The sequence below is a fragment of the Schistocerca nitens genome, chromosome 9 (assembly GCF_023898315.1).
Source record: "Schistocerca nitens isolate TAMUIC-IGC-003100 chromosome 9, iqSchNite1.1, whole genome shotgun sequence".
Classification (NCBI taxonomy): domain Eukaryota; kingdom Metazoa; phylum Arthropoda; class Insecta; order Orthoptera; family Acrididae; genus Schistocerca; species Schistocerca nitens.
In genome coordinates this window covers 358813832-358841182 of record NC_064622.1, presented here as the reverse complement: position 1 = coordinate 358841182, position 27351 = coordinate 358813832, and the positions used below count along the sequence as shown (strand labels likewise).

The 27351-nt window shown below is 38.5% G+C and overlaps 1 protein-coding gene across 1 annotated transcript in view; it reads right to left on the bottom strand.

Moving 5' to 3' along the window:
• The window catches only part of LOC126203768 (translocation protein SEC63 homolog), a 190379-nt gene that overhangs the window by 22920 nt on the left and 140108 nt on the right, over positions 1 to 27351 (bottom strand). The window contains exons 12-14 of the mRNA XM_049938137.1: positions 24514 to 24648; positions 15666 to 15788; positions 82 to 207 (exon numbers count right to left, since the gene is read on the bottom strand). Coding sequence (XP_049794094.1) covers positions 82 to 207; positions 15666 to 15788; positions 24514 to 24648 — 384 coding nt within the window. The remainder of the gene's footprint in view (positions 1 to 81; positions 208 to 15665; positions 15789 to 24513; positions 24649 to 27351) is intronic.

Genomic DNA, 27351 nt, shown 5'->3' with positions numbered 1-27351 from the left:
CTGTTTCTGAATACTTACATCTTAAACATTTATTTATCAAATTAAAAATTATTCTGCAGCCTTAATTTCAAATGAACTCACCTCTGGGAAAAATGGGCAGTGCACACTATGAGACTGCTTACTTCTACCCTCCAAAACTTTTTCTCGTTTATGCAATCGAGCCTGGAATTTCTCCCATTCAGTGTCATCATCTTCCACAGAAGAACCCTGCAAAAAGAAGAGATTCAATATAAGAAACATTCATTTGAATGCCATAAATGAAGGTGAACAGTATTGTGATGAAAGATGAAACATCATTTTATGTTCCTCTGTTTTGTAAGTGTTACTGAATAATAACAGTAACCTAGGTTCTGAAAAAATAGTTTAGTGGTACTCTCAGAAGGTACACCACAACAGCAGCAAAAATTGTTGAACAACGGACTAAAAGGCAAGTTTGGATTCTATTGACACATTTTAAAGACAGGGTTTGGTTGTTTACCAGGTATTTTGCTATAAAAAATAGCTTGTTTCCCATGTCTCATTACAAAGTTATTTACTTGCTTTATTATTGCAATTATTTTTGTCACTGACAATATTGTGGATCGCTCCTACACAGAACTGTTCTATGTTGTGATGTACTGAGGTATACATAACAGGTTGCAGCAAGTGTTTGTCACATGTTCCAATTTCTGGTGGTGTCCTGCTGTTGTCGGATTTCAAGCCTGAAGGTAAAGAGTCAAAAGGGCATTTAAGTGTGTTGTCAGCAGTAAATATTATGAAACAAAGAAAACTTACTTTCTTTTTCTTTACAAAAATATAATGTGTATTTGTTGTTATTGTTGTTAATGTGCATTTGCACTGGTTGTCATATATTACAAGTGTTGTGTAGTACACAGAAAAGCTAGACCCCACAAAAACACAATTTTATGTGGCATATGCAAAACCTAAATTTAATGACAAAACAAAGTGGTTGCTGACAATACAGAAACAAAATGGATAAAATGTGGGAATATTTGATGCAGTAATGGCATAATTTTCTTTGAACAGAAACAATTACCGAAATTACTGTCACTTTCACCGTGATGATCCACGAGAAAGCTACCAATCAATTACACTTACTAAAGAATAAAAATATTGACAGATAAAAAAGGGACACACATACAGCAGTTAGAATTAGGCAGAAATAAAAAAAAGGCAGGTGAAGGCTTGTACAAAGAGTTAAGATGTAAGGTTTACAACAGTAAGATGACACACACACTTGTAAAAGCATGTAGAGTATACATTGCAAATACGAAATCGTGTGAAAAAAGACTGGACTTTATGCGCCCAACAAAGAACATGCAGCATCACACAACCACCATATTTTCAGCTGTTGGTCTACAAGGGGCAGTTAAATTATTATTTCTTGACTCAAAAACATATACAGGGTGTTACAAAAAGGTACGGCCAAACTTTCAGGAAACATTCCTCACACACAAATAAAGAAAATATGTTGTGTGGACATGTGTCCGGAAATGCTTAATTTCCATATTAGAGCTCATTTTAGTTTCGTCAGTATGTACTATGCTTCCTCGATTCACCGCCATGATTTCATACGGGATACTCTACTTGTGCTGCTAGAACATGTGCCTTTACAAGTACGACACAACATGTGGTTCATGCACAATGGAGCTCCTGCACATTTCAGTCGAAGTGTTCATACACTTCTCAGCAACAGATTCGGTGACCGATGGATTGGTAGAGGCGGACCAATTCCATGGCCTCCACGCTCTCCTGACTTCAACCCTCTTGACTTTCATTTATGGGGGCATTTGAAAGCTCTTGTCTACGCAACCCCGGTACCAAATGGAGAGACTCTTCGTGCTCGTATTGTGGACGGCTGTGATACAATACGCCATTCTCCAGGGCTGCATCAGCGCATCAGGGATTCCATGCGACAGATGGTGACTGCATGTATCCTCGCTAACGGAGGACATTTTGAACATTTCCTGTAACAAAGTGTTTGAAGTCACGCTGGTACGTTCTGTTGCTGTGTGTTTCCATTGCATGATTAATGTGATTTGAAGAGAAGTAATAAAATGAGCTCCAACATAGAAAGTAAGCGTTTCTGGACACATGTCCACATAACATATTTTCTTTCTTTGTGTGTGAGGAATGTTTCCTGGAAGTTTGGCTGTACCTTTTTGTAACACCCTGTATAAATTATACACAGTTATGACTATATCACTTTTTTCCAAAACATAGCCACTTCCAATGCATTTTCTGTTCCTTGATGAAGTTCATCTTCTGTGCAAGAGGCTGACATGTTGAACAGTCTGGTCTTCTCCACAGTCACACTGAATACAATTTTGACCAGTGTTAATTCCACCTTGCCAAGAAACCTTTTATTTGCCAACTCCAGACCTCAGTCTATTCAGGGATTTCCAAGTCATCCATTCCCGATCACAGCCAGGAGGTAACATTTCAGGAATCCTTTTCCAGTCGGAGGGAAGGTAGACTGTAGCCCTCCATAATTGTAACCTAGCTTTTTAGTAGTTATCCTAAGTGCCATGTTCTATGGAAACTCCTCCTTGAATTCAATTGCTGTGGGTGCAGTTTGTGCTCTTACAGAGGGTGGGTACTTTCCTACTCCACTGTCTTCCTTTCCTTATTCACAGCTATTTCTCTCTGAATAGGAGGTGGTGCTTTTACTACAAGGTGGTAAAGTCATTCGACTTGAGCGGTTTTCAAGCAGCCTGTTATGATTCTGCAGGAGTCATTGAGAGCTACGTCCTCTTGTTTGGCACATGCTAATTATACCTAACAAAACATGCATATTCTGTCACAGAATAGCATAGTGTCATTGCAGAAGTTCGTATTGTTTCAGATTGGCTACTCAACTGTGATCCGGCCAGTTTCTATAGAAGATTGGAAACTTTTGACTTGCGCGTTTAAAGGAAGTAAGTAAACTGTTTTTTATTTCAAAAGTGATCACCATAACGGTTAATGTATTTATTTAATTGTGAGACAAGCTGGTCAATACCTTCCCAGGCATGCACCCGCTGCATCCGAAGCAAATCAATGGGCATTATTTTCTTTTTTTTTCCAGGGCTCAAAAAATATGGAAAAAACATGGGAAAGGTCAGGACTGTAAGGAGAATATGTACGGATTTTGAAGCGAAACATCTGCAGTGTAATTGAAACATCTTTGGCAACATGCAAGCAATCATTATCCTGCAACAGAAAGATGCTCTCCGTCAACATTACTTAGAATTTGCTGCTGATAGCATGCTTCAATTTTTGCAAAGTGTCGATGTAACACTGTGAATTAGTTGTGGCACCGTGTTCCTAAAGGTCAATGAGCAGTGGGGCCCTTGCAGACGAAGAAAAAGGTCATCACGACTTTTTTGGTGTGCTTGCTGTTTAGACTACATTGCAAAAGTTTTGCTCCACAAAGTCCCAACATCTGCCCCTGTGATTTACATATTTTTGGAGTCCTGAGGAAAGCAATTCATGGCCGTCAATTTGCTTTCGGCAATAAGGTGCACGCCTGGCCACTGTCCTGGTTCTGTAAGAACTGCAAACCTTTTTTCCATGAAGGCACTGACTGTCTTGTCTCACAAGGGATAAATGTATTAACAGTTATAGGGACTACCTTAGAAATAATAAACAGTTTACTTTTCTGATCTGGCTAGTTTTAGTTTGACTTCCCCTTGTAAAAACATTTAAAAAGAAAAAAGTATAGCTACAATAATGTGATGAGGTGGGTGACAAGAAAGAAAGAAAGGAAACAATGAGATATTCTGTGAGACTTTATTGTCACAAAATGAAGCATTTTGTCAATGAGACTCAAGATGTAAGAAGATACAATTAAGAAGCAATATGAGCAATACGCCAAACAGTACATTTTGCTGCAAATATACGTTTAATAAATGTGTGTGCTGGCAGTGTTGGAATCTGCATTAGTGTACACAAAAATAAATGTATTTTTGATAGATGAAGTTAAGCAGAAGTCACTAGAATGAAACTTTGCTAAGGAAAATGAAAAATTTGTTTAAAATTGAGGGAGAATGGAGGATATTCAGCTTACAACTGAAGGTTTGTGTATATTGAGAAGAAAAGATATAGAGCCTGTGAAATGGCAGAAAGAAAGAATTTCCAGTCATGTATGAAATGATGCGGCAAAAAGACTGAGGCAACGAAGAAGTGAGGAAATGGACTGTTCAAATTTTCGTAATTATTTTCCGGAACCCCCCCCCCCCCCCACACACACACACACACAGAGAGAGAGAGAGAGAGAGAGAGAGAGAGAGAGAGAGAGAGAAATTGTATGTTGCAGCATGACACTGCGTTTTTGTCCTAACTCCATTCGATCTTCAAGCTATTCACTGCATACCTATAGAAATTAAGAAAATGTAGGATAATGCAATAGTAAATTTTTATTGGGTAATTCTATGTATCTAAGTGCTTTTTTGCATTACTGACAGCTGGAATTATGGACAGAAAGCTGCGCAGAAACCAAAGCATTGGGAGCCAATATGGCCAACTTTATGGCACTTCTCATTGGAGAAGCATTTACGGCGAGGTCTCTGGTTGACATACCAGATACAGTTTCAGTTCCTGGTCTCCGAGCTTATAGAACACTGATAATTCCACTGAATTCTTATATTTATAGCTTTTCTGCAAGGATACATCCTTGCTTCAAGAATAGGACCATCTACTTTCCTAAACAGGGGGAAAACACAAAATAGCGCATAAAGAGTTTTATGGACAAAGATTTATTGGCATTTGTGACTGACAAAGGAGGAGGGGGGAACAAAAATGTGGAAGAGGAGAAGACTGAATGTGCAAATAGAGGTCTGCTGAATGCAAAATGGCCAAAACTAGAAGATGTTGTACTGAAATGGATTCAAGGACACTCAAAATGTCACTGGAATTAATAGAAAAATGATTCAAATACACACTAGCAAGCTAGCATTACAGTGGAACTTAACAGACTTTAAGGGTGGAGTTGGTTGGTGCTCCAGGTTTATGGAGTGTCATGGACTTAGCATGTGAACCAAAATCAAAATATCTCACAAATATCCTTAAGAATAAGAAGAGAAAATATTATCTTCCCATCTCCATCTTCTACATCTACCTGTGCACCTGTACTCTCCAAGCCACCTTGAGGTGCGTAGCAGAGGGTGCATCCCATTGTACCAGTTATTTGGGTTTCTTCTTGCCCCATTCACATATGGAGTGTGGGAAGAATAATTGTTTGAATGCCTATGTGCATTCAGTAATTATTCTAATTTTATCCTCACGATCCCAGTGTGAGCAGTATTTTGGGGTTGTAGTATATCCCTTGCTGGTTCTTGAAACTTTGTTAATAGACTTTCTTGTTGAAGTTTTTTGTCTGTCTTCAAGAATCTGCCATTTCAGTAACTTGAGATCTCTGTGACACTCTCCAACGGATTAAACAAACCTATGACCATTCGTGCTGCCTTTCTCTGTATATGTTCAATATCCCCTGTTAATCCTATTTGGTATGGGTTTCACAAACTTGAGCAATATTCTAGGATGGGTTGCACGATTGATTTGTGAGCAATCTCTTTTGTAGACCTACTGCACTTCCCCAGTATTATACCAATAAACCAAAGTCTACCAACTGCTTTACCCACGACTGAACCTGTGTGATCATTCCATTTCATATCCCTGCAGAGTGTTACACCCAGCTATTTGTATGAATTGGCTGATTTCAACAGTGCCTCATTGATATTAAAGTCATAGGATACTATTTTCCTCATTTTGTGAAGTGCAAAATTTTACACTTTTGAACACTTAGAGCAAGTTGCCAATCTCTGCACCATGTTGAAATCTTACCAAGATCTGACTGAATATTTATGCAGCTTCTCTCAGATGGTACTTCATTACAGATAATTGTATCATCTGTAAAAAGCCCAATTTTACTATTAATAATGTCTGCAAGGTCATTAATATACAACATAAACTCAAGGGTCCACACACATTCCCCTGGGGCACACCCAAAGTTACTTCTACATCTGATGGTGACTCTCCATCCAAGATAACATGCCGTGTCCTTTCTACCAAAAAGTCCTCAATCCAGTCACAAATTTCACTTAATACCCCATATGATTATACTTTTAACAATAAGAATAGGTGCAGTACTGAGTCAAATGCTTTTTGGAAATGACGAAACATTGCACCTACCTGACTGCCTTGATCTAAAGCTTTAGTGTGTCATGTGAGCAAAGGGCGAGTTGGGTTTCACATGATCGACGTTATTGAAATTCATGCTGGTTGGCATTGAGGAGGTCATTCTGTTCAAGATACCTCATTATGTTTGAGTCCCGAATATGTTCTAAGATTCTACTACAAATAAATGTCAAGGATATTGGACAGTAGTTTTGTGGATCACTTATACTACCCTTCTTGTATGGGTTGTGACCTGTGCCTTTTTCCAAGTAATGGGCACCGTTTTTTGTTCGAGAGATCTATTACATATTATAGTGAGAAGAGTGGCTAACTCAGCCACAAATTCAATATAGAATCTGACAGGGATTCCATCGGACCATGGAGCATTGTTCAATTTTAACCATATTGGCTGTTTCTCAACACTACTGACACTCATACTTATTTCAGTCATCTTTTCAGTGGGATGAGGATTAAATTGGGGCAATTGTCCGGGGTTTTCCTTTGTAAAGGAACATTTGAAAACGAAATTAAGCATTTCCGTTTTTGCTTTGCTACCCTCAATTTCAGTTCCTGCCTCACATTCGCCAGGGACTGGAAACTAACTTTGGTGCCACTAACGGCCTTTACATACAACCAGAATTTCTTTGGATTTTGTGAAAAGATATTATTCAATAGCAAAAGAAAATCATAGTGGAACTAAGCCAAACAGCGAATGTGGATGAAACTTCTCTGACATTTGATGTGCTGAGTAACAGAACTGCTGCCAAGAAAGTTGCTAAAACTGTAGCTATGAAAACAAGTGGATGTAAAAAAATGCACTACACTGTTGTCCTTTCATGTTGTGCTGATGGTACTAAATTTAATCCAATCAACATTTTCAAATACAAAACAATGCCAAAATCTTCTGAAATACTGCCAGATGGTGGGTTCACGTACATAACAAGGGCTGGATGGATGAGACTGGTATGAAATTTTGGATTAACAGACTGTGTGAAAGAAGGAAAGACGTTTCACTGAAGAAGAGTTCTCTTCTTGTGATAGATCAGTTTAGTAGTCATTTGAAAAAATTCTGTGGCAAAGAAATTGTGACAAGAAAACACACAGCTTGCTGTTATTCCAAGAGGACTTACTTCACAATTACAACCTCTTGATGTCTCGATAAATAAACCATTTAAAATGTATATGATAGAGCAATGGAACCAATGGATGGTGGATGAACCCCAACATGAATTCATGCCAAAGGGAGCTTTAAAATGACCTACAATCAAAAAAATGTGTCAATGGCTAAAGCAAGAGTTCAGATGTTGATTTTCAAGGATTTTAAAGGTCAATTCGGTTTTATAACGTAAGGATTTTTTTTTTTTTAAATCTGGCTTTGCAATCTAATAATAAAAATAGTAAAAATATTACTTAAAAAACTGTTTTAAAGTTAAGGTGTGTCTTATAGTCTGTAGTTTGTAAAATACGGTAAGTCTCCAACATGCTAGCACTTCATGTTGGTGTTGTCTTGACAATAGTATTTAAGATGCTAATGGCTGTATAATTACAATTATTCCCCTGTTAGTGCTCAGATTTTTTTGTGAGATTTTCTGGGACATCACTTATGAGGGGCATTCAATAAAAAATGCAACACTTTTTTTCCTCAGCCAATTTGAGTTGAAAAAATCCAGAATTTGTTGTGGGACACTATGGAATATTACCATTTATTCCCATTCAGTCCCTATAGTTTCATGATGTTCTGATATATGATGCCTCTAAGCATAGAATTCAAAATGATGTTTGTAACAGAAATGTGTTCCAAGCAGAGATCTGCCATTGAGTTTCTTTTGGCGGAAAACCAGAGCATCACAGATATTCAGAGGTGTTGCAGCATGACTACAGAGACCTAGCAGTGAACAAACGCATGGTGAGTCATTGGGTTTGCCATCTGTTATCATCGCAAGGAGGGCATGCAAACATGTCCAAACCCCACATGTGATGGCTGGTAGCATACAGCTGTGACTCTCCTGTGCAAAAATGCAAACAACCTTCTCCTTCTCCTCCATGACAACACAAGGTCTCTCACAAATCTGCACAGCTGAGAGCAGCCCACAAGATTTCATTGGACTTTTCTTCCCACACCCTGGATTTCATACCTTCTATCTGTTTGGTCCAATGAAGGATGCACTCTGTGGAAAGTGGTACCTGGATGATGAGGAGGTTATTGATGCAGCAATACATTGGCTCTGGTATCGATCAGTAGAGTGGTACCATGTGGGCATACAGACCCTCCCAGTAAGATGACCTAAGGCCACTACACTGAATGGAGATTATATTGAAAATTAGGGTTTTGTAGCTAAGAGAGTGGGGAATAACATGGTGCACTGGAATTCTCTATAAAAGCAAATTCATGCCAGCTGGAAAGAAAACCAACCTTCCCTTTTTTTAAAGTGTATCATTACTTACTGAACACCCCTCATACAATAGTTTGCCTAATTCATTGAGGCAAAGGAAACAGACTACTTCTATTATTAGTCACACAATGAGATACACTGCCAAATGAGGACATGGTGTCATGGAAATGTATGCAGATGTGCACGAGTTTCAAGAACTGTTTCTATGAGAGTACTGGGCACAAGAAATACAGAAAGAACAGAAAGTGGATTTCTGAAGTAGGGAGAGGAAACCACCTCAGTGAGGCTAAATGAAAACCTTGAGGTAAGGATTATGGTTTGGGGATGTCATACAATTTCACAAGGATGCCCCAGCAATGGAAGGTAACAGAAGACCACTGTGGTGGTGTGGGGAGGATATCAGGAAGAAGTTACCCCATTCTAGGGTGAGGGCTTGACATGAGAAAGACATATGTCTGGCAGAGTACTGTGCTGAGGTATTCACAGCCTGGGTGGTACTGGGACATGGGAATGCTTCTGAGTTTTTTGGCAGTGGGAGCTGTATTAGTGAAGCAGTGAGAGGAAGACATTGCATGGGAGATTCATTTGAGAATAAAGTCTGTGCAGTAGTTGTTGAAGATGAAAGCCTGTTGTTGGCAAAGGTGCTAAGAGATTCAGCACTAGAACAGGTGTGTTTCTTGTGGTGTATCTAACATGGAAGCTGTGACAGCTATCACAGGACAGGTATTGTTGCTTACTTGTTGGTTTTATATGGGTTGGATGTGGGCTTCAGTAAGGTGGAGGTGGTCAATACAATGAAGTTTACTATTATTTGGATAAGTACCAAGTGAATTTGAGTTGGGAAAGAGAGTTAAGCTATTGCTTGAAGCGTATTCTTCATCATTAGTCCAGACCACAAAGATGTTGTTGATAAATCTGTACCAAGCCAGAGGCCAAGTTGTTGAGTCTTGAGGAATGCTTCTTGCATGTCGCCCACATAAATGTTGGCCTAAGGTGGAACCATCCTGGTTCCCTTAGTAGCCCCCCCCCCCACTCCAGATTTGTTTGTAGGTCTGGCCCTCAAAGGCGAGGTTCAACAGGGTGACAATACATGAGGATTTAGGGAGACTTTCAGATGGCTGCTGGGAGTGAGATATCTCTCAGGCTAAGGGACTGTATGTGTGTTTGATGTTTCTGTACAGCAAATTTGGACTAATAGTGACAAGGATGGTTCCGGGAGGGAGAGAAGTGGGAACTGATTTGAGACGTTGGTGTTTTTTATGTATATTGGGCGACTATATGAAGGGCTGGAAGTAGCAGGACTGTGATACGTTCGGTGGTGGCCTTTGAAGCCAGCTCCTATGGGATGGGCAAGATACTTGTTTTTGTGTATTTTAGGAAGTAGGTAGAAGACTGGGATGCATGCTCACAAGGGGTAAGGAGTTCTATGGAGAAAGTAGTGAGTCCTGGTGAGGAACCTGGTATTAAGGATTTTCTCCATCTCAGTCAGGACTGAAGGAATGAGGCCATTAGAAACCAGTTTGTATGTCAAGATGTCCTTGAGCTATGACCCTCTGCCGCATACTCCTAATGGTTAAACACTACAGTAATGAAGCGTTTGCATGAAGGGGCAACTATGATTCCTTTAGAAGTGTAAGTAGCTAGTTTCAGTTAAAAGTCTTCCAAGATCATCGGAAAAGACCCCCTTTTTAGGGTAGGGAGGACAGAAAGAAACCAAGTTTTAAGAGAGGTTAGGATTGAGACAAACCTTTAGTTAAAGTAATAATAATAATAATAATAATTCTACAATGTCTACAACTTTGCATCTGCCATTTCTTAAAGTTCGAGACTTTATTGTGAAAAACTTACAAAAAATTTACGATTCAAAGTATTGGCGATTGTCTAAACTAGGCATCTGGGCATCGTTTGAGGGGAACCATGAATCAATCCAATTTTGCACTTGTTCATATGACCGCAAGTGTTAGTCAGCTGGGTCGTATGTCATAGATTGAGAAAGGTGGCAGTCAGAGGGAGGAGTATCTGGAGAATACAGCGGGTGGGGTATAACTTCCCTGTTCAACGTTTCAAGTATGTTTTGACGGGATTTTTTAATGGGATCGTGCACTGTCACGATGCAAAATCTTTTTTTCATGTCTATCGCTGTAGTGTGGCCATTTGTCTTTCAGTGCTTGGCTCAAACACATCAACTGCTTTCGATAATGATCTCCCGTGATTGTCCCCATGGGTTGCAGTAGCATCGAAAGCTTCCTCTCTTTCACAAACATGCCGGTCTTCAACGTCAAAATTACCATTCTTGAAGCACGGAAACCATTTTTTGCGAAGTTCTGTCACTAACAGGCAGCTCATCATAGGTCTTACCCAGCTTTTTATGAGCCTCAGCCGCAGATTTCTTCCTATCAAAGCAGAAAATTAAAACCTCCCGCAGATGACGAGAACTGGGCTCATAAGTTGACGTATTCAGTCGAGAATAACTTTATGATGCAATTAAAAATCGACTGATATTTTGATGGAGTTTTGTTCTCAAATGCCTAAGCTTACTTATGACACTTATGACGAACGACTTGCACCACTACTTTGCACTACTGCAATCTATTGCAAAATGGCGGAAGCAAAGTTGTAGACCTTATAGCTTATTAATCAGCATAAACAGCTAGCTGTTGGTTAAGAATTTTCAACGATCAGCAGAAATTTCAACTCTACCCAGTTTTAACTCAGTCAATGTGTAATGTCAGCTGTCTTTATTGCATTAAAAGATTCGAGGACTGAGAAATGAAATTAATAAATTAATTATCTGCAGAGATAAATTAGAGTCCTCAAACCCAGCTGACATAATCTGCCTCTCTGAACATCATGTGACCACTGGTATAGAACTTTTAAGTGTTACAAGATTTAGGTTATCATCTAACTTTTGTAGAGCAGAAATGGAGAAAGGAAGAGTTGCCACATTCATCGGTAACTGTCATAAATTTAAGAACATAAACATTCATAAATTTTGCCTAGAACAGCATATGGAAGTACGTGCAACAGAAGTAGAATTTCATAAAAAAATCCTTCATAATATTAAGTGCATATTGAGTACCTGCAGGTAACTTTAATCTGTTCATAAACCACCTTGAAGCTGCACTGTCCCATTTAAATACCAAAACATAGAAATAGTGGTTGCTAGTGACTTCAATGTAGATTTCCTTAAAGATTCTACCTATAAGAACTTATTTGAGTTAGTAACACTATCATTCAACTTAATTCCCAATGTAAAGTTCCCAGCTAGGGTAGCCAATTGCTCACAAACAGCCATTGATAATATCTTTATAGCAAAGTTCAATGAACAAAATTATATTACAAAACCAATAGTCAATGGCCTCTCAGACCATGACATGCAGTTTCTTCTGTTAAACGTTAATACTGAACAGGATATAAAATCTTAACTCAAGAGGGTAATCAATGAGCCAAAAATTGATTTTTTTAGGACACTCCTCAGAGACATACACTGGAAAGAAGTTTACAGTGCTCATGGCATGAATGAAAAATACACTTTTGCTAATAAAGTGCTTACCTTATTTGAACAATGTTTCCTCCCAAAACTAACCGAGGTTAGAGCAAAGCCTACAAAGAAGCCATGGCTTACTCAAGGAATATAGGTATCTTGTAAAACAAAAAGAAAACTGTATCTGTCAATCTGAAAAAGTTCTGATGTTGATGCTATAGCACATTACAAGAAATACTTCAAAATATTAAAGACTGTAATATGAATATCAAAGCAAATATATTACGAGGAGAAGAGTGTCATATCAGATAACAAATTAAAGACAATGCGGGATATAGTGAAGGAGGAGACCAGTAGAATCAGATGTGAAGAGGGGCAAATAACATTAAGAGTAAATGATATATTGGTGACAGATGTGTATAGTGTTGCAGAACTTTTTAACAAACATTTTATAACTGTTACTGAAAAGATGGGATTGTCAGGTTCTGTAGACGCTGCCATGGGATACCTCAGACCAGACATTTCAAGTAACTTCCATAATATGAATTTGCTCCTCACTGCTGCAGCAGAAGTAATGTCCATCATAAAATCTTTAATATCAAAAACATCTAGTGGGTATGATGAAATGTCAACAAAGTTAATTAAAGAATGTATTCTGAGTTAAGTAACATATTAAGCCATCTGTATGACCAGTTGTTTATCAGTGGAATATTTCCTGAATGGTTGAAATATGCTGAAGTTAAGCAACTGCTCAAGAAGGGAGATAAAGAAATAGCGTCCAATTTCTGTCCAATTTCACTTTTGCCAGCATTCTCAAAAATTTTAGAAAAGGCAATGTACAATCGTCTTTATAACCATCTTATTACAAATAACATACTGTCAAAGTCGCTGTTCAGATTTGTAAACGGTCCCGATATTCGAGAAGGCTATCTACGCTTACAGTGAAAATGTACGTAATTCTTTAGGCAAAAAATTTCAGGCAAATGGTACATTTTGTGATCTGTCAAAGGCATTTGACTTTGTAAATCACAATATCCTTTTAAGTAAATCAGAATATTGTGGCGTAACACTAAATGCTGCAAAATGGTTCAAATTTTATATCTCTGGCAGGAAACAAAGGGTGTCATTATGAAAGAGACATGTATTAAGCTATCAAGCATCATCCAACTGGGAACTAATTACATGTGGGGTCCCACAGGGGTCCACCTTAGGGCTCTTAATTTTTCTTGTGTATATCAATGACCTTTCATGAGTAACATTACAAGATGCCAAGTTTGTTTCGTTTACTGATGATACAAACATTGCAATACATAGCAAATCAAGTGCAGTCTTAGAAAGAGCGGCTAATAAAATATTTGTGGACATTAATCACTGGTTCCTAGCCAATTCTTTGTCACTAAACATTGCAAAAATACACTACATGCAGTTCACAACATGTAAGAGGTATCCCATGAGTATATGCCTAACACACGATGACAAGCAGATAGAAGAAGTGGACAGCGTTAAATTCTTGGGATTACAGCTTGATACCTCCTCATTAGTTATGTGATCTACCCATCTAATCTTCAGCATTCTTCTGTAGCACCACATTTCGAAACCTTCTATTCTCTTCTTGTCTAAACTATTTATCGTCCTGGTTTCACTCCCATACATGGCTACACTCCATACAAATACTTTCAGAAACGACTTCCTGACATTTAAATTTATACTCGATGTTAACAAATTTTTCTTCTTCAGAAACGCTTTCCTTGCCATTGCCAGTCTACATTTTATATCCTCTCTACTTCGACCATCATCAGTTATTTTGCTCCCCAAATAGCAAAACTCCTTTACTACTTTAAGTGTCTCATTTCCTAATCTAATTCCCGCAGCATCACCCGATTGAATTCGACTACATTCCATTATCCTCGTTTTGCTTTTGTTGATGTTCATCTTATACCCTCCTTTCAAGACACTGTCCATTCCGTTCAACTGCTCATCCAAGTCCTTTGATGTCTCTGACAAAATTACAATGTCATCGGCGTACCTCAAAGTTTTTATTTCTTTCCCATGGGTTTTAATACCCACTCCGAACTTTTCCTTTGTTGCCTTTATTGCTTGCTCAATATACAGATTGAATAGCATCGGGGAGAGGCTACAACCCTGTCTCACTCCCATCCCAACCACTGCTTCCCTTTCATACCCCTTGACTCTTATGACTGCCATCTGCTAAGGGATCAGTTGGTAGGACATGTTCTGAGGCATCAAGGGGTCACCAGTTTAGTACTGGAGGGCAGTGTGGAGGGTAAAAATCGTAGAGGGAGACCAAGAGATGAATACACTAAGCAGATTCAGAAGGATGTAGGCTGCAGTAGGTACTGGGAGATGAAGAAGCTTGCACAGGATAGAGTAGCATGGAGAGCTGCATCAAAACAGTCTCAGGACTGAAGACCACAACAACAACAGCTTGATAATAAATTCAACTGGGAGGAGCACACCACTTAACTGCTGAAGCGTCTAAACAAATATCTATTTGCAATTGAATTCTGTCAGGCATAGGAGATATAAAAATGAAAAAGCTGGCATACTATGCTTACGTTCACTCAGTAATGTCATATGGGATTATTTTTTTTTTTTTGGTAATTCATCAAGCCAAGCTAAAGTTTTCCTGGCACAAAAATGTGCAATAAGAGTTATATGTGGTGTGAGCTCAGAACATTCTGCAGAAGCCTGTTCATGGAACTAGGGATACTAACTACTGCTTCCCAATATATTAATTCCTTAATGAAATTTCTTTTTAAAAATATATAACTTTTTCAAACCAACAGCTCAGTTCATGGAATCAATACTAGAAATAAGAATAATCTTCACAAGGATTTAAAGTCACTTACTTCGGTACAAAAAGGTGTGCATTATTCATGAACACACATTTTCAATAACTTGCCAGCAGCCATAAAAAGCTTAACAACCAATGAAATTCAGTTTAAGAGAAGCCTACAGGATTTATTGGTGGCCAACTCCTCCTATTCCATTGATGAATTTCTAAGTAGAATCAATTGATTTGTGTGTGTGTGTGTGTGTGTGTGTGTGTGTGTGTGTGTGTGTGTGTAAGAACAATTAACTTCTGCACCATTTCTGTGCAGTAATGTGTTCATTGTAAATAAATATTGTAGTTTTATTACCTTATAAATAAAAAAACATTTTTTTAAATTTTAAATTCAGTGCATTAATGCAATCTTAGTAAATGAGTGTCGTAAAATGATCCTTTGATATAGTGTTCATAAAAAGAAAGGCGATCATTCCACTTGGGACCTGTGGGAAGTACATAAGCTTATTTGTTTTAATTGTAAATATTTGTCCTGTATTATTGTTTTTCTGACATGTTCTACATCCTGGAGGACCACCTCACTACAGATCAATTGGAATGAAAGTTAATCTAATTTAATTGAAGCAGTTTTCAACTGAAGATATGTCAAATATACAACTAAAAGTAGGTCACTGTTTCAGTTTTTTAACTCATACTTTTATGGAACTTAGAAAATACAAGAAATTGAAACATTAACAATTACAATTATAAAAATAAATGTTGATTATGAACAGAGAAGTGTTGAAGTTTCTTTCTGTACTATCCAGGAGTTCTCAATTTACCATACCTTCTTGTCTCCCTGACTATGTTCATTCTCTTCATCATCAGACCGCTCCACATCATCATCTGACATATCACTTTCATCTCCTGACTCTGCAGCAACCTTCTTTGTAGGTATCTCATGAGACTGCTGCAAAAAGAACATTAACCAATTTCACAAAAAATCTTTTGGTACACTTATATGATCTGCGAATGCTTTCAGTATGTTAAAATGACCAACCTCAATGGGCAGCTGTAGTTGCTCCAGAAAAGAATGTCAATTGGAGGAGGAAGAAACACCATACACCTCCGCCAAGTTTGATGTTGGCAAATGACAATGCTTTCAAAAATTCTAAATCATACTTGTTCTCACATAACAATGTTAACAGAAATTTCAAAGAGTCAAACATTCACCTCCAGATGCTAATTAGTGCATTATCCCCAAGTATAGTGAATTTGCAACTGTGTAACATATATAAATAAAATATTGCACGGGAAGATTATTTTCAATAAAGGAAATACAAAGAAATTTATCACTACACAATGCCAAAAGTTTACCTAATGACAAAATGTCCATAAGTCTTAGTTTCCTAACAAAAACATTTTACATCCTGATCCCCCCCTCCCTCCCCTTTTTCTCTGCCTCTGACACACACATTTTTCAGCAGAGGTAGTCATTATTACCTACTCACAAACAATCTCCAGACGTGTAAAATAATACTATTGCATTTATGTCAGCCATTCCCTAAAATTTAAAACTTTTATGATGAACTAAGAAGCCAATTGTATATTCTGAATTAATTATTCTCAACACCATCCTCTGATGCTCACTATATAACACAAGGATCTCCGTCCAGTTAAGTTAAGCCTCCCCCTGACTTTGGCCAACTGGCTGAATACCCATGTTGATCAATCTCAGACAATATCCACCTTGGGACACCATGATAATTGTCTTGGCTTGCTCACATAAGATCTATTCACATAATGTTTTTAAATATGTACAGCATGCACTCAATGTATGGTTTTTGAAGAGAGCGCCAAATTAAAAATTGATAATGAAAGATTAAAGATATTGATTGCCATAAAACTACATACTAACACTCTGAGGACTGGGCAGCTAGGATGTCATTCAACAGGCTGACACTGTGCTGTTTCGCAGTTTTTCTAAATGTTGTGTATCAGGTTCTACTGCACAGGACCTAAGTCAGTTTATAGCGCCTGCAAGAGGGGTCTCTACTCTATGTAATACCGTGAAGAAATAGACTTACATCAGTGATGATTTCTTAAGACTGAAATGAAAATGTGTTGTTCTCACAAAAACTGAAAAATGTTTTTGTCTTTTGTTTCGTAAATGGAGATAGGATTAGAAGTTGTTGGTTCTAAAATCAAAAACTGTATAAAAACTTAATTAAAAAAGAATTGAAAATTACTTAGTTACATTTTTCTCGACAACAAAAATTTTTAGGCATTTTGAAAAACAAAGTCCTACATCGCATTCTTGACAATAGTACCTGGTATCTTTTCTTGCCACTTTCACAGATCTTGCCTGCGCAAGCTTTATTTCTGCTCCGAGACAATTTTGTAGCCAGATCCAATTTAGGGAAATGTCTTTCCCTGAGTCTGTTTACAGGTGATCTAATTTGAGTAGAATTTGATTCAACCTTTGTTCACCAAAGCAAGTGCCAATTTAGTAATGAATTCAACAAGACGCATGATGTTTGCTAGCAGGCCTTGACTTCTGTATAAAACTTACAAATTTACACCCATGGGTGGCCAGAAGTGGACACCACCACCACCACCACCACCAACAACAACAACAAGTACTACTACTACTACTACTACTACTACTTCCCACACCAGCCTTGGTTTGGCATAATTCAAAATACAGTCAAGTTTCATCTTCTGTATTATTTATAGTTCTGTTATAGTGCTGACACTAGATACTATCATTTTGTGTTTTGTCATCAAAAGAAATAAGTTCCTAACGTCCTCTCATTTCACAAAACACAATCGTTCTTGTCTGTCAAACAAAAGTTTATTTGTTTCAGCTGCTGAGAAAATGAATTTTCAGTTAGCCCTTTTCTATTTTTTAGTACAGAACTGTAAGACATTGTTGAAAATAAATACAAAGTGTATGAAAGACAACAACCAATGACCTTTATACAGCATGTGAAATTGTGAGGTGCGGCGAGAAGGCGAATGTGAACATACAAAACATGTAACACACAATGTTGTCTGTATTCCTTTCTGGCTACTATGAGTGACCATATAAGCACTGTAGAGTATGTTTATATAAAACAGATGTTAACAAAGATGAGAAATTGGCAATATAGGTCCTATTTTGCTTGTCTCCAGAGTAAAACAGTTTTATTATTTACTACTGGTTGACAAACCCGACACTGCCCAGGTTTTCATTTTGCCAACTTTCAATTAGAAATGAAAATAAAAAATGAACTGTATCTGTAGAGTAACAGTGAAAAATCTTTATTTCCAGGTATTCATGAAAATGCCTTTGAAATCATGAAAGTCACACAAAGAAGTTTACATACTGAACAAATGTATGTACGGTATCCCAGACAGTTTCTGTACACTTGGTGCAGTTGCTTTGTGTGTGTACAATGCAATTTTGTAAAGATCTCTATGCCAACGTCTCTTCATAGCTCTATAGGCTGCAATTGTTTTCACCTGCAGCCGCCTGCGCTTCGCAGTTGAAAAGTGTCACAAGCACTGCCAGGTGTCAGGGATTTCCTTAAGTTGACTTGACTGTAGGTATTAGTAAAGAATAAATGTATTAAAACTTCATGCAACTCTGTGTTTACGATGTCATATCTTTCGAACTATGTGACATGCAATGATATATTTGTGTAGGTACAGTCAGCAGCATACATGGATACTGTCTGCAAATTATGTTGCAAGTATAGTTGGGAGCAAAAAAGTAATAAATATAAATGTCATGCATGATGTGGAAGGTTTTCATGCATATCGGTGTTTATGACATCATATCTCCTGACCTATGTGTGTTAGCATGATGTAATTTTGTTGGGCATATTTATCAGCGTATGGGAAATTAATTGTAAATAAGGTTAGTAGCAGGAAAGCTCTAAATTTAAACATCATGTGTGATGTGGCAAAAGAAACACACACACACACACACACACACACACACACACACACACACACACAGAGAGAGAGAGAGAGAGAGAGAGAGAGAGAGAGAGAGAGATTTCGGTAAAAGAAAAATACCTAGCAAAATGAAGCCAGGAAGAAAAGCACTTTTAAATAAACCTAACCTCCTGTAACACAGCTCATCAATGGCTATGAGATAACTTATTACAAGGCACTGAGTGGAAACTCAATACTACATACACTTCTAGTTCATTTTCTGCCACATCATATGTCTCATAATTGTATATATAAAAGATCTACTCACCAAGCGGCAACTGAACACACACATAAAAAAAACGCTATAATTATGCAAGCTATTGGAGCCAGTGACTCCATCTTCCAGCAGAAGGGTTGAAGGGAAAAGAAGAGGGGTGAAGGTAAAGGACTGGAGAGATCTAGGAAAAGAGGTAGACTTCGGAAAAGTCACCAAGAACTGTGGGTGAGGAGAGATTTACTGGATGGGATGAGATGGGAAGACTGATCGTTGGGGACTACAACAGATGAGATTTAAAAACCTGAGAGCTTAAAGGCAGAAGACAGGGTAATACACAAGACAGAGATTACTGCTAAAACATCATGCGGAAGTTAATAAGAGTGAAAAGCTCAGTGCATTGTATGTAAAAGAGGTGGGAGGGGGATGGCAAAAAAGGAGACAGGTCAGAAAATGAAATATGTAGAAAACTATAAAGGAGTGCAGAAAGGAGTAGTTATTGTGAAGAAATGGTGAGATGGAAGTAATTAATGTAAATTTAGGTCCAGCAGTTAGCGAGAACCAAGGACATGTAGCGCTACTTCCTACCTGCAGAATTCTGAGAAACTGATGTCCAAGGGAAGAATCCAGATAGCACGTGTGGTGAAAGAGGCACCGAGGTCATGACTGTCATTTTGTAGAGCATGCTCTGCAACAAGATATTGTGGGTCGCCAGTATCCACCCTCTGCCTATGCCCATTCATCCTGGCTGATAATTTAGTGATAGTCATGCCGATGTAAAAGGCCAAACAGTGTTTATATATCAGCTGGTAAATGATGTGTCATTTGACAGATGGCTCTCCCTTTGATAGTATACCTTTTTCCAGTTACAGGACTGGTATTGGTGGTGGTAGGAGGGTGCACAGGGCAAGTCTCACAGAAGGGTTGGTCACAGGGGTAGGAACCATAGGGTAGGGAGATGGGTGCAGAAGGAACATAGGGCCTGACAAGGACATTGCGGGGATTTGAAAGGCAACGAAAAGCTATTCTAGATGAGGTGGGCAAAATGGAGCTCATTTCAGGATACGATTTTAGGAAGGCATGACCTTCTCGAAGTAGCTGATTAATACATTCCAAACCAGGATAATACTGAGTGACAAGTGGTGTGCTCCGAAGTTGTTTTATGGAGGGATCAGCAATACCAGGATTGGATGTGATGGCCCCTGCTGGTAAGGTAATTACATTCAGTGAAGGCTAAGGTGAGAATGGTGGTGTCCTGCCAAAAAGAGTCAGCATCCGAACAAATATGTTTCCCTCGAATTCTAAGGTTTTATGTATGGGAGGGTACATCTGACATGGAAAGGGTGCCAAAAAGAGTCTACATCCCAACAAATATGTTTCCCTCGAATGCTAAGGTTTTATGGAAGGGTACATCTGACATGGAAAGGACAGAAACTGTCAAAATGGAAGTACTTTTGTTTGTTAGTAGGTTTAATGTGGACAAAAGTGTGTAGCTGGCCTTCGGTGAGCAAGAGATCAACATCAAGGAAAGTGACATGGGATGCACAATAGGACTATAAGAAATTTAATTGGGAGAAAGTAATCAGAGATTCCAGGAATTTTAACTGTTCAGCCTCACCATAATTCCATATGGCAAAGATGTCGATAATGTACCTAAACCAAACTAAAGGCTGAAGACGTATGGATCCCAGGAAAGCCCCCTCCAGGCAACCCATGAAAAGGTTGGCATAGGAAGGAGCCATCCTGGTTTCCATGGCCGTACCCCTAATCTGTCTGTATGTCTGCCCCTCAAAGGTGAAGTAGTTGCTTGTAATGATTAAGGTGAGCTGGAAGAATGTCATAGGTCTGGAATCAGTTGGGCGCTGACTGAGGAAATGATAAGCTCCAGACAGACCATGTATGTGGGGGATGTTGGTATCGAGGGAGGTGGTATCACTGCTGACTAGCAAGGTGTGTGGTGTGAGTCGGACAGGCACGGATTTTAGACAATCTAGGAAATGGTTGGTGTCTTAGCTTTTCACTCTTATTAACTTGTTCACAATATTTTAGGAGTGATCTCATTTTGCGTATTAGCCTGTCTTCCACCTTTAAGCTCTCAGGTTTTCAAATCTTGTCCGGTGCAGTCCCCAAAAACCAATCTTTTTTTTGTCATCCCATCCAGTAAGTCTCCCCTCACCGGCAGTTTAGGGTGACTTTTCTGAAATCTAGCCCTTTTCCTACACCTCGCCAGTCCTTTTGCTTCACCCTCTTCCTTCCCCTCCAACCCTTCTGCTGGAAAAGGAGCCACTGGCTCCAAAAGCTTGCATAACAACAACTTTTTTTAAATGTGTGTGTTCTGCCGCCACTTGGTTAGTAGATTTTTTAAATCCATCCCATTACATTGTCTTGTCAAAAACTGTTTTCATTATTGCACTACACCTTTACCTCTTACGAATGCACAGAGAGATTGTCAAAATGATGGATACAATGACTTTTACACTAGAATCATAATCATCAAATGAACTGGAACATTGAACCAGGTATGCAAGTGTATCCTGTTAATAGACCAAATTTTGGTACAAGCAAAAGCAAAAGATTGATCTGCAAAAATTTTCATTCCATAAACAAACTGAAATTAGAAAAATTATTAAATATCTCATAATAAGAACATAAACAAATAATACATCAGGCAAGTTAGCTAGTTTCACGTTCCATGGATCACTAGTATAGTGAAATGAGTCGTTTTACATTCACAGTATGCTACACATTCACGTGAGAATATGGCGACCCAGTGACCATTTACAATTGTTTATTATTATTCTATAGTAGTTGTTATCAGTTATAACCCACCACTTTCTAACTCATTACAAAAGTAGGATTTCTTCTATGGAGTAGAACAAATTGTCAGGGAGAAACTTCATTAGAAAGTTTCTCCCCCCCCCCCCCCCTTATCATTGCGTAAGTGACAAAAATTTTGGTGGAAGCATTAAACACCCATTTTTTGTGTGTTAAAGACAACATTAATGTAGAGCATTGAATGTCATTTTTCTTCTGGTACTGTAATAATGTAAATCACTGTTCCTTTTGAACTGCAGTGGATTCTTTGCAACAAACTTATGAGGGAACAAACTGACTGTGAGGTGTCAGATAAAGTGCCTGACTTCTTAAACAGATGTCTAGAAGATGATAGTGTGTGAGCACCACATAATATTCTTACAATGTGTTTTTGAGCAAAGAACATTTTCTTTCTTGAAAATGAATTATCCCTGAACATTATTCCATATGATGTTATTGAATGAAAATATGTACAATATTGCAACTTACTGTTTTCTCTCATAAGGATATGCAATGATTTGAAGAGCAAATGTGGATCAACTAAGCTGTTTTAGGAGTTCAAAATGTGCCTTTTCCATTTTGAATTCTCAGAAATATGGAAATCTCAAATTTTTTAAGTTTCCACTCTACTTATTATTTTCTCATCATGTGCTATATTTATCACTGGTATAGTACCTCTGCATCGCCATACATACTCTACAAACTACAGTACAGAATGGCAGAAGGTGCACTGTAACACTACGATGGAAAAACGACTGTTTACATGCCTCATACAAACTGTAATTTCTTGTATCTTATGTTCATGACCCTTATACGAAATGTATATTGGCGGCATTAGAATCTTTCTGTATTCAACTTCCAATGCTGGTTCTCTGAATTTCCTCAAAAATTTTCCTTAAAAATAATGGTTTCTTCCCTTCAGGGATTCCCATTTGAGTTCCTGAAGCATCTCCATAATATATGCAAGTTCTTCGTACCTAAGGGTAACAAATTTAATAGCTTGCCTCTGAATTGCTCTAATGTCTTCCTTTAATCCAAACTGGTGTGGATCCCAAACAAACAAACAGTACTCACGAATAGGTTGCACTAGTATCCTATATGTAGTCTGTTTTTACACATGAACCACACTTTCCTAAAATTCTCCCAATAAACTGAAGTTGACCCTTTGTCTTCCCTACTATAATCCTTACATGTTCATCTCATTCCATATTGCTTTGCAATGTTATGCCCAGATACTTAAACGACGTGACTGTGTCAAGCAGCACACTACTAACGCTGTATTCGAACATTACCCTATCCCCCCCCCCCCAGCCACCTGCATTAAGTTACATTTTTCTATATTTAGAATTAGCTGCCATTCACCACATCAACTACAAGTTTTGTGTAGGACATCTTGTGTCCTCCTACAGTCATGAAACGACGACATCTCCCCAATACCACAGCACCAATGAACAGCTGCAGATTGCTGCCCACCCTGTCCGCCATATCATTTATGTATGAAAGAAAATAATAGTGGTGGTATCACACTTCCCTGGGGCACTCATGATGATACCCTTGTCTCTCACAAATACTCGCTGCCAAGTACAATGTATTGGGTTCTATTACTTAAGAAGTCTTCAAAGCCACTCACATTATGGGAACCTATTCCATATGCTCATACCTTTCTTAACAGGCTTCAGTGGGACATCTTGTCAAATGCTTTTTGGAAATCTAGAAATATGGAAACTGCCTGTTGCACTCTAAAACCCTTTGGAAACCCAGGAATGTGGCATCACACCCTGAGCACCTCTGTCTAAGGCACTATGGATTTCAGAATTGAACAGAACGAGCCAAGTTTCACAAGAGCTCTGTTTCCAGAATCCATTTGGATTTTTACAGAGAACATTTTCAATTTTCAAAATGATGTTCAATAATTCTACAACAGACTGACGTCAGCAGTATAGGCCTGTAATTACTCACATTTGTCTGATGACATTTTTTAAAAAAATAGGAGTGACCTGCAAATTTTCCAATTATTAGATACCCTTCATTGCTCAAGTGACCCACGATACACTTCTGCTAAATGTGGAGCGAGTTCTTTTGCATAATCTCTGCAAAACCTCCAGGTATTTCATCTGGTCCAACTGCCTTTCACCTGTTGAGCAGTTTTTGTTGCTTTCCTATTCTGTGGTCACTTATGTCAATATCTGGCATTTTGCAATGAAATAGTTTCGGAATTCCAAATACAGTATTTCAGGCTTATCTGTTTTGTCTTCAGTTTTGCTGCCATTATGATCACCATGTTGTGGGTGATCAATGTACTAATATAATAAAGAGTATAATTAACAAACAAATAAAGGCAAACTCTTTTTAATTATTTTCACTGGTAAATATATAATAAAAACCAAGTACAATTGATATAATGATGGAGAAATTCAATCAACCCACAACAGCCATTTAAAACATTTACCTGTTTAAAACATTTACATATTCGTTTTATAATGCGTGAAGTACTTTAAAGCAAGTAACTTAGTGTGGTGCCTCCATTAGCTCAAACATTACTTGCTTCAATAATTTATTTATGTTACAACTCTTGCAACTTTTCCGAAACATTTATTTTCCTATATTTAAATAATTCCTTTTTGGCCAATATCTTATGGACTATTGATAATTATCTGCAAAAACTTGAAAATATTTTTAAGGTTACCTCGGATGGAGCCTGAGGTTTTTCATCAACCTTCTTGGCAGGTGTACTTCTGGATGAAGTTTTTTGGCCCCTGGAGCTCTTCTTATTCGTTTTTTTGCCCTTCTTCTGTTGCTTTTGCCACACTGGTTTTTTGGCCTATCAAAATAGGCAGAAAAATACTAAATTAAAATTCCTATATTTATTTCAAAAGTGACAACTGACATAAAAGTATGTCAGATTGGGAAAGGCATTAGGTAAACAAGACTGGAGATCAAAGTACATTTCTAATGAACAGTACAACAAGGGAGTGAGAAGAAACAATTTCTTCATTTTTGTTATACAGATAATGGAATATTTAATTTCAAGCAATGGAAAGTCCAGGACGGAATGTAACAATACTGGCAGTGTGGTTTCAGTTGCCTGAGACTGCAGTTGTGTCAGTTGTGTTTGCTTGTGTGTGTCGTCTATTGTTGACAAAGGCCTTAATGGCTGAAAGCTTTATTTGCGACAGTCTTTTTGTTGTGCCTATCTGTGACTCAGCATATCTGCTATATGGTAAGTAGCAATTTTCGTAATATTGTTGGAATATTTTATTTTTGTTTTATCAAATCACAGTAACCCAAACACTGAGTCGGGAGATGAACTGTTGTAACTCAATAACAAACAGTGTAATTAATTGTTCTTGAAATATTAATCCAATGTTGAAGTGCACTGGCAAATAAGAAATCAGTGCCTTCCAATTCACTTACAACTTTTCTTTTTCTCAGCAATTGTAGCTCAAGCTACTGCTATTCATCCTCTGAATACTTTCCAAAATTATCATAAACCTTTTATTTTAATCCTGTAGTGGTGCCACCTGACATTACCACGGAAAGTGAGTAGTAGGTGTAACATTACTATCGATCACTGTGGTGCTAGTATTCAGCTGGCACTGATCCAGACACATCCTCTGCTGATATCATGCCAGACTCCAGCATATAAGTCAGCTCAAAGCAATCTCACTCTTATTTCTCTGTGCGTTATGTTGCAAGCAGTGGGGTGCACGCTGCAAGTGCTATTATATTGGCTCTGATGGACTCTAGTTGCAGTATTGATCTTTCAGAATTAATCAGGTATGTGGGTTTTCAACTATGGAATATTTACAGTAACTCCAAATGCAAGCAACACAGGATTATCAGGAGCTAATGATAGCTATATTGTAAACAGCACAAGAGTTGGAGAATGTAGCAGGAACGTCTCCTACTCCATGCATATTTACAGTCATTCTACCACTTAACAATGTGGAGAGTGGGATGCTTAATGATGATTACTGCAATTATATTTTTTGGCTTGTCAAATTGCCAACTTGGAAAGACAAAAGGCCACATTCTTGTTAGGAAACCCCAAACTTTACCATCTAATATAAAAATTAGCATCATTAACGAATCTGGCGGAACTTGCCTAGATCCTTTCTTCGCCTGCAAGAACACGAAGAGACATATCATTACAGGCATGTTAGAATTTGGCACTGATAAAAATCCCCAAATAATCATATCTGAACTCGGCTGCTGATTTACAGGAATTAAGTAGAATTTGCAATTTCAAATGTTTGTGCATCAACAGCAGCACTATTGCGTGGCTATAAACATTGTTTCCAGTCACCACACATGCAGCATGTCTGTCCCCCATCGGCACAAACATGCCACACATGTGACAAAAAAGGACACTTGCAAGAGATATATTTCAGCAGTTGTAATGCAAATACATCCCAGCCTATGGAAGTTTGCCAAGTATGTGATAAATCCATGGAAGTGCCGCCTTTTCAGGATGCAAACCAGAGAAAGTCCTTAAGATGCATTCATAGGCAAGCACTTCACAAAATTATTTCTGGACACTACAGTAGCTGTGGCCTTGCTAAACCAATCTACTTATTTAAGTTTAGGGGCACCACACTTGGAGATAGATGAGACAAACCTTTGGAGCTATCGAGCCTTGCTAGGAAAATTTACAGTTTTACTTACTTACGACAAAGCCACTCACCCAGTAATTTTTTATTATGACCCCCCCCCCCCCCCTCTGTCAACAATGTTTTCAGGATAGATTCTCTTCACACTTTTGGATTTTCAATTCATGAAACAGTAAAACACTGAAAATGCTACTTCCACAAGTATTCATACAGGCAACTGCCAGTGACGGACTTGGGTTTTAATCTCTCTGCTGACGACTTGAATAAGAGGAAGATTTTTTCATGGCCACGACCTGCAAGGAAAAGACATCCAATACTGCACCTAACACACAGTGCTCTTATAGCATTGTCCATGGCCATCTAGGCTAAAAGCCACAGTCCACCAGAACAGTTTGATGGCCACCAATTACTGCATCCTCTTGGACATTTTACACCTTGTACCGGGGCATGTCATCACCAAGGCTTCTCCTTCCCAGATTGTCACCCTTGTGTGGCCCACAGGGGTGGATGCCATGCAACCTGTATCTGTGGGATGGTTTCTGCCCACCATGGGTCTATGACGTATCATGTAGCCCGGCCTCTGCTCACAAATTTCTACAGCAGAACTGACATTAGTTTTGCCTCTCCATGCTGGCCAGCAATTGCTGGTTTCTCCACACCTGTAGATCTTCGGTTCCACGGTGAAACATGTAACTCCCATTGAGCACTCCCATTGCCCACACTTTTCACAGTAATGGTCATGGACATCGTTCTGCCACCTTCCCACATGTCGGCACCTCTGGACCACATACAACCTATTTTATTCTACCTCCCCCCCTCCCTCTCCCTCCTCTCCGTGTTCACAGCTATGGGGTGTCATGACTCAGATGATGTAGATCCCAAGGTATTCCCTCTGAGGGATCAGACCAGACTCT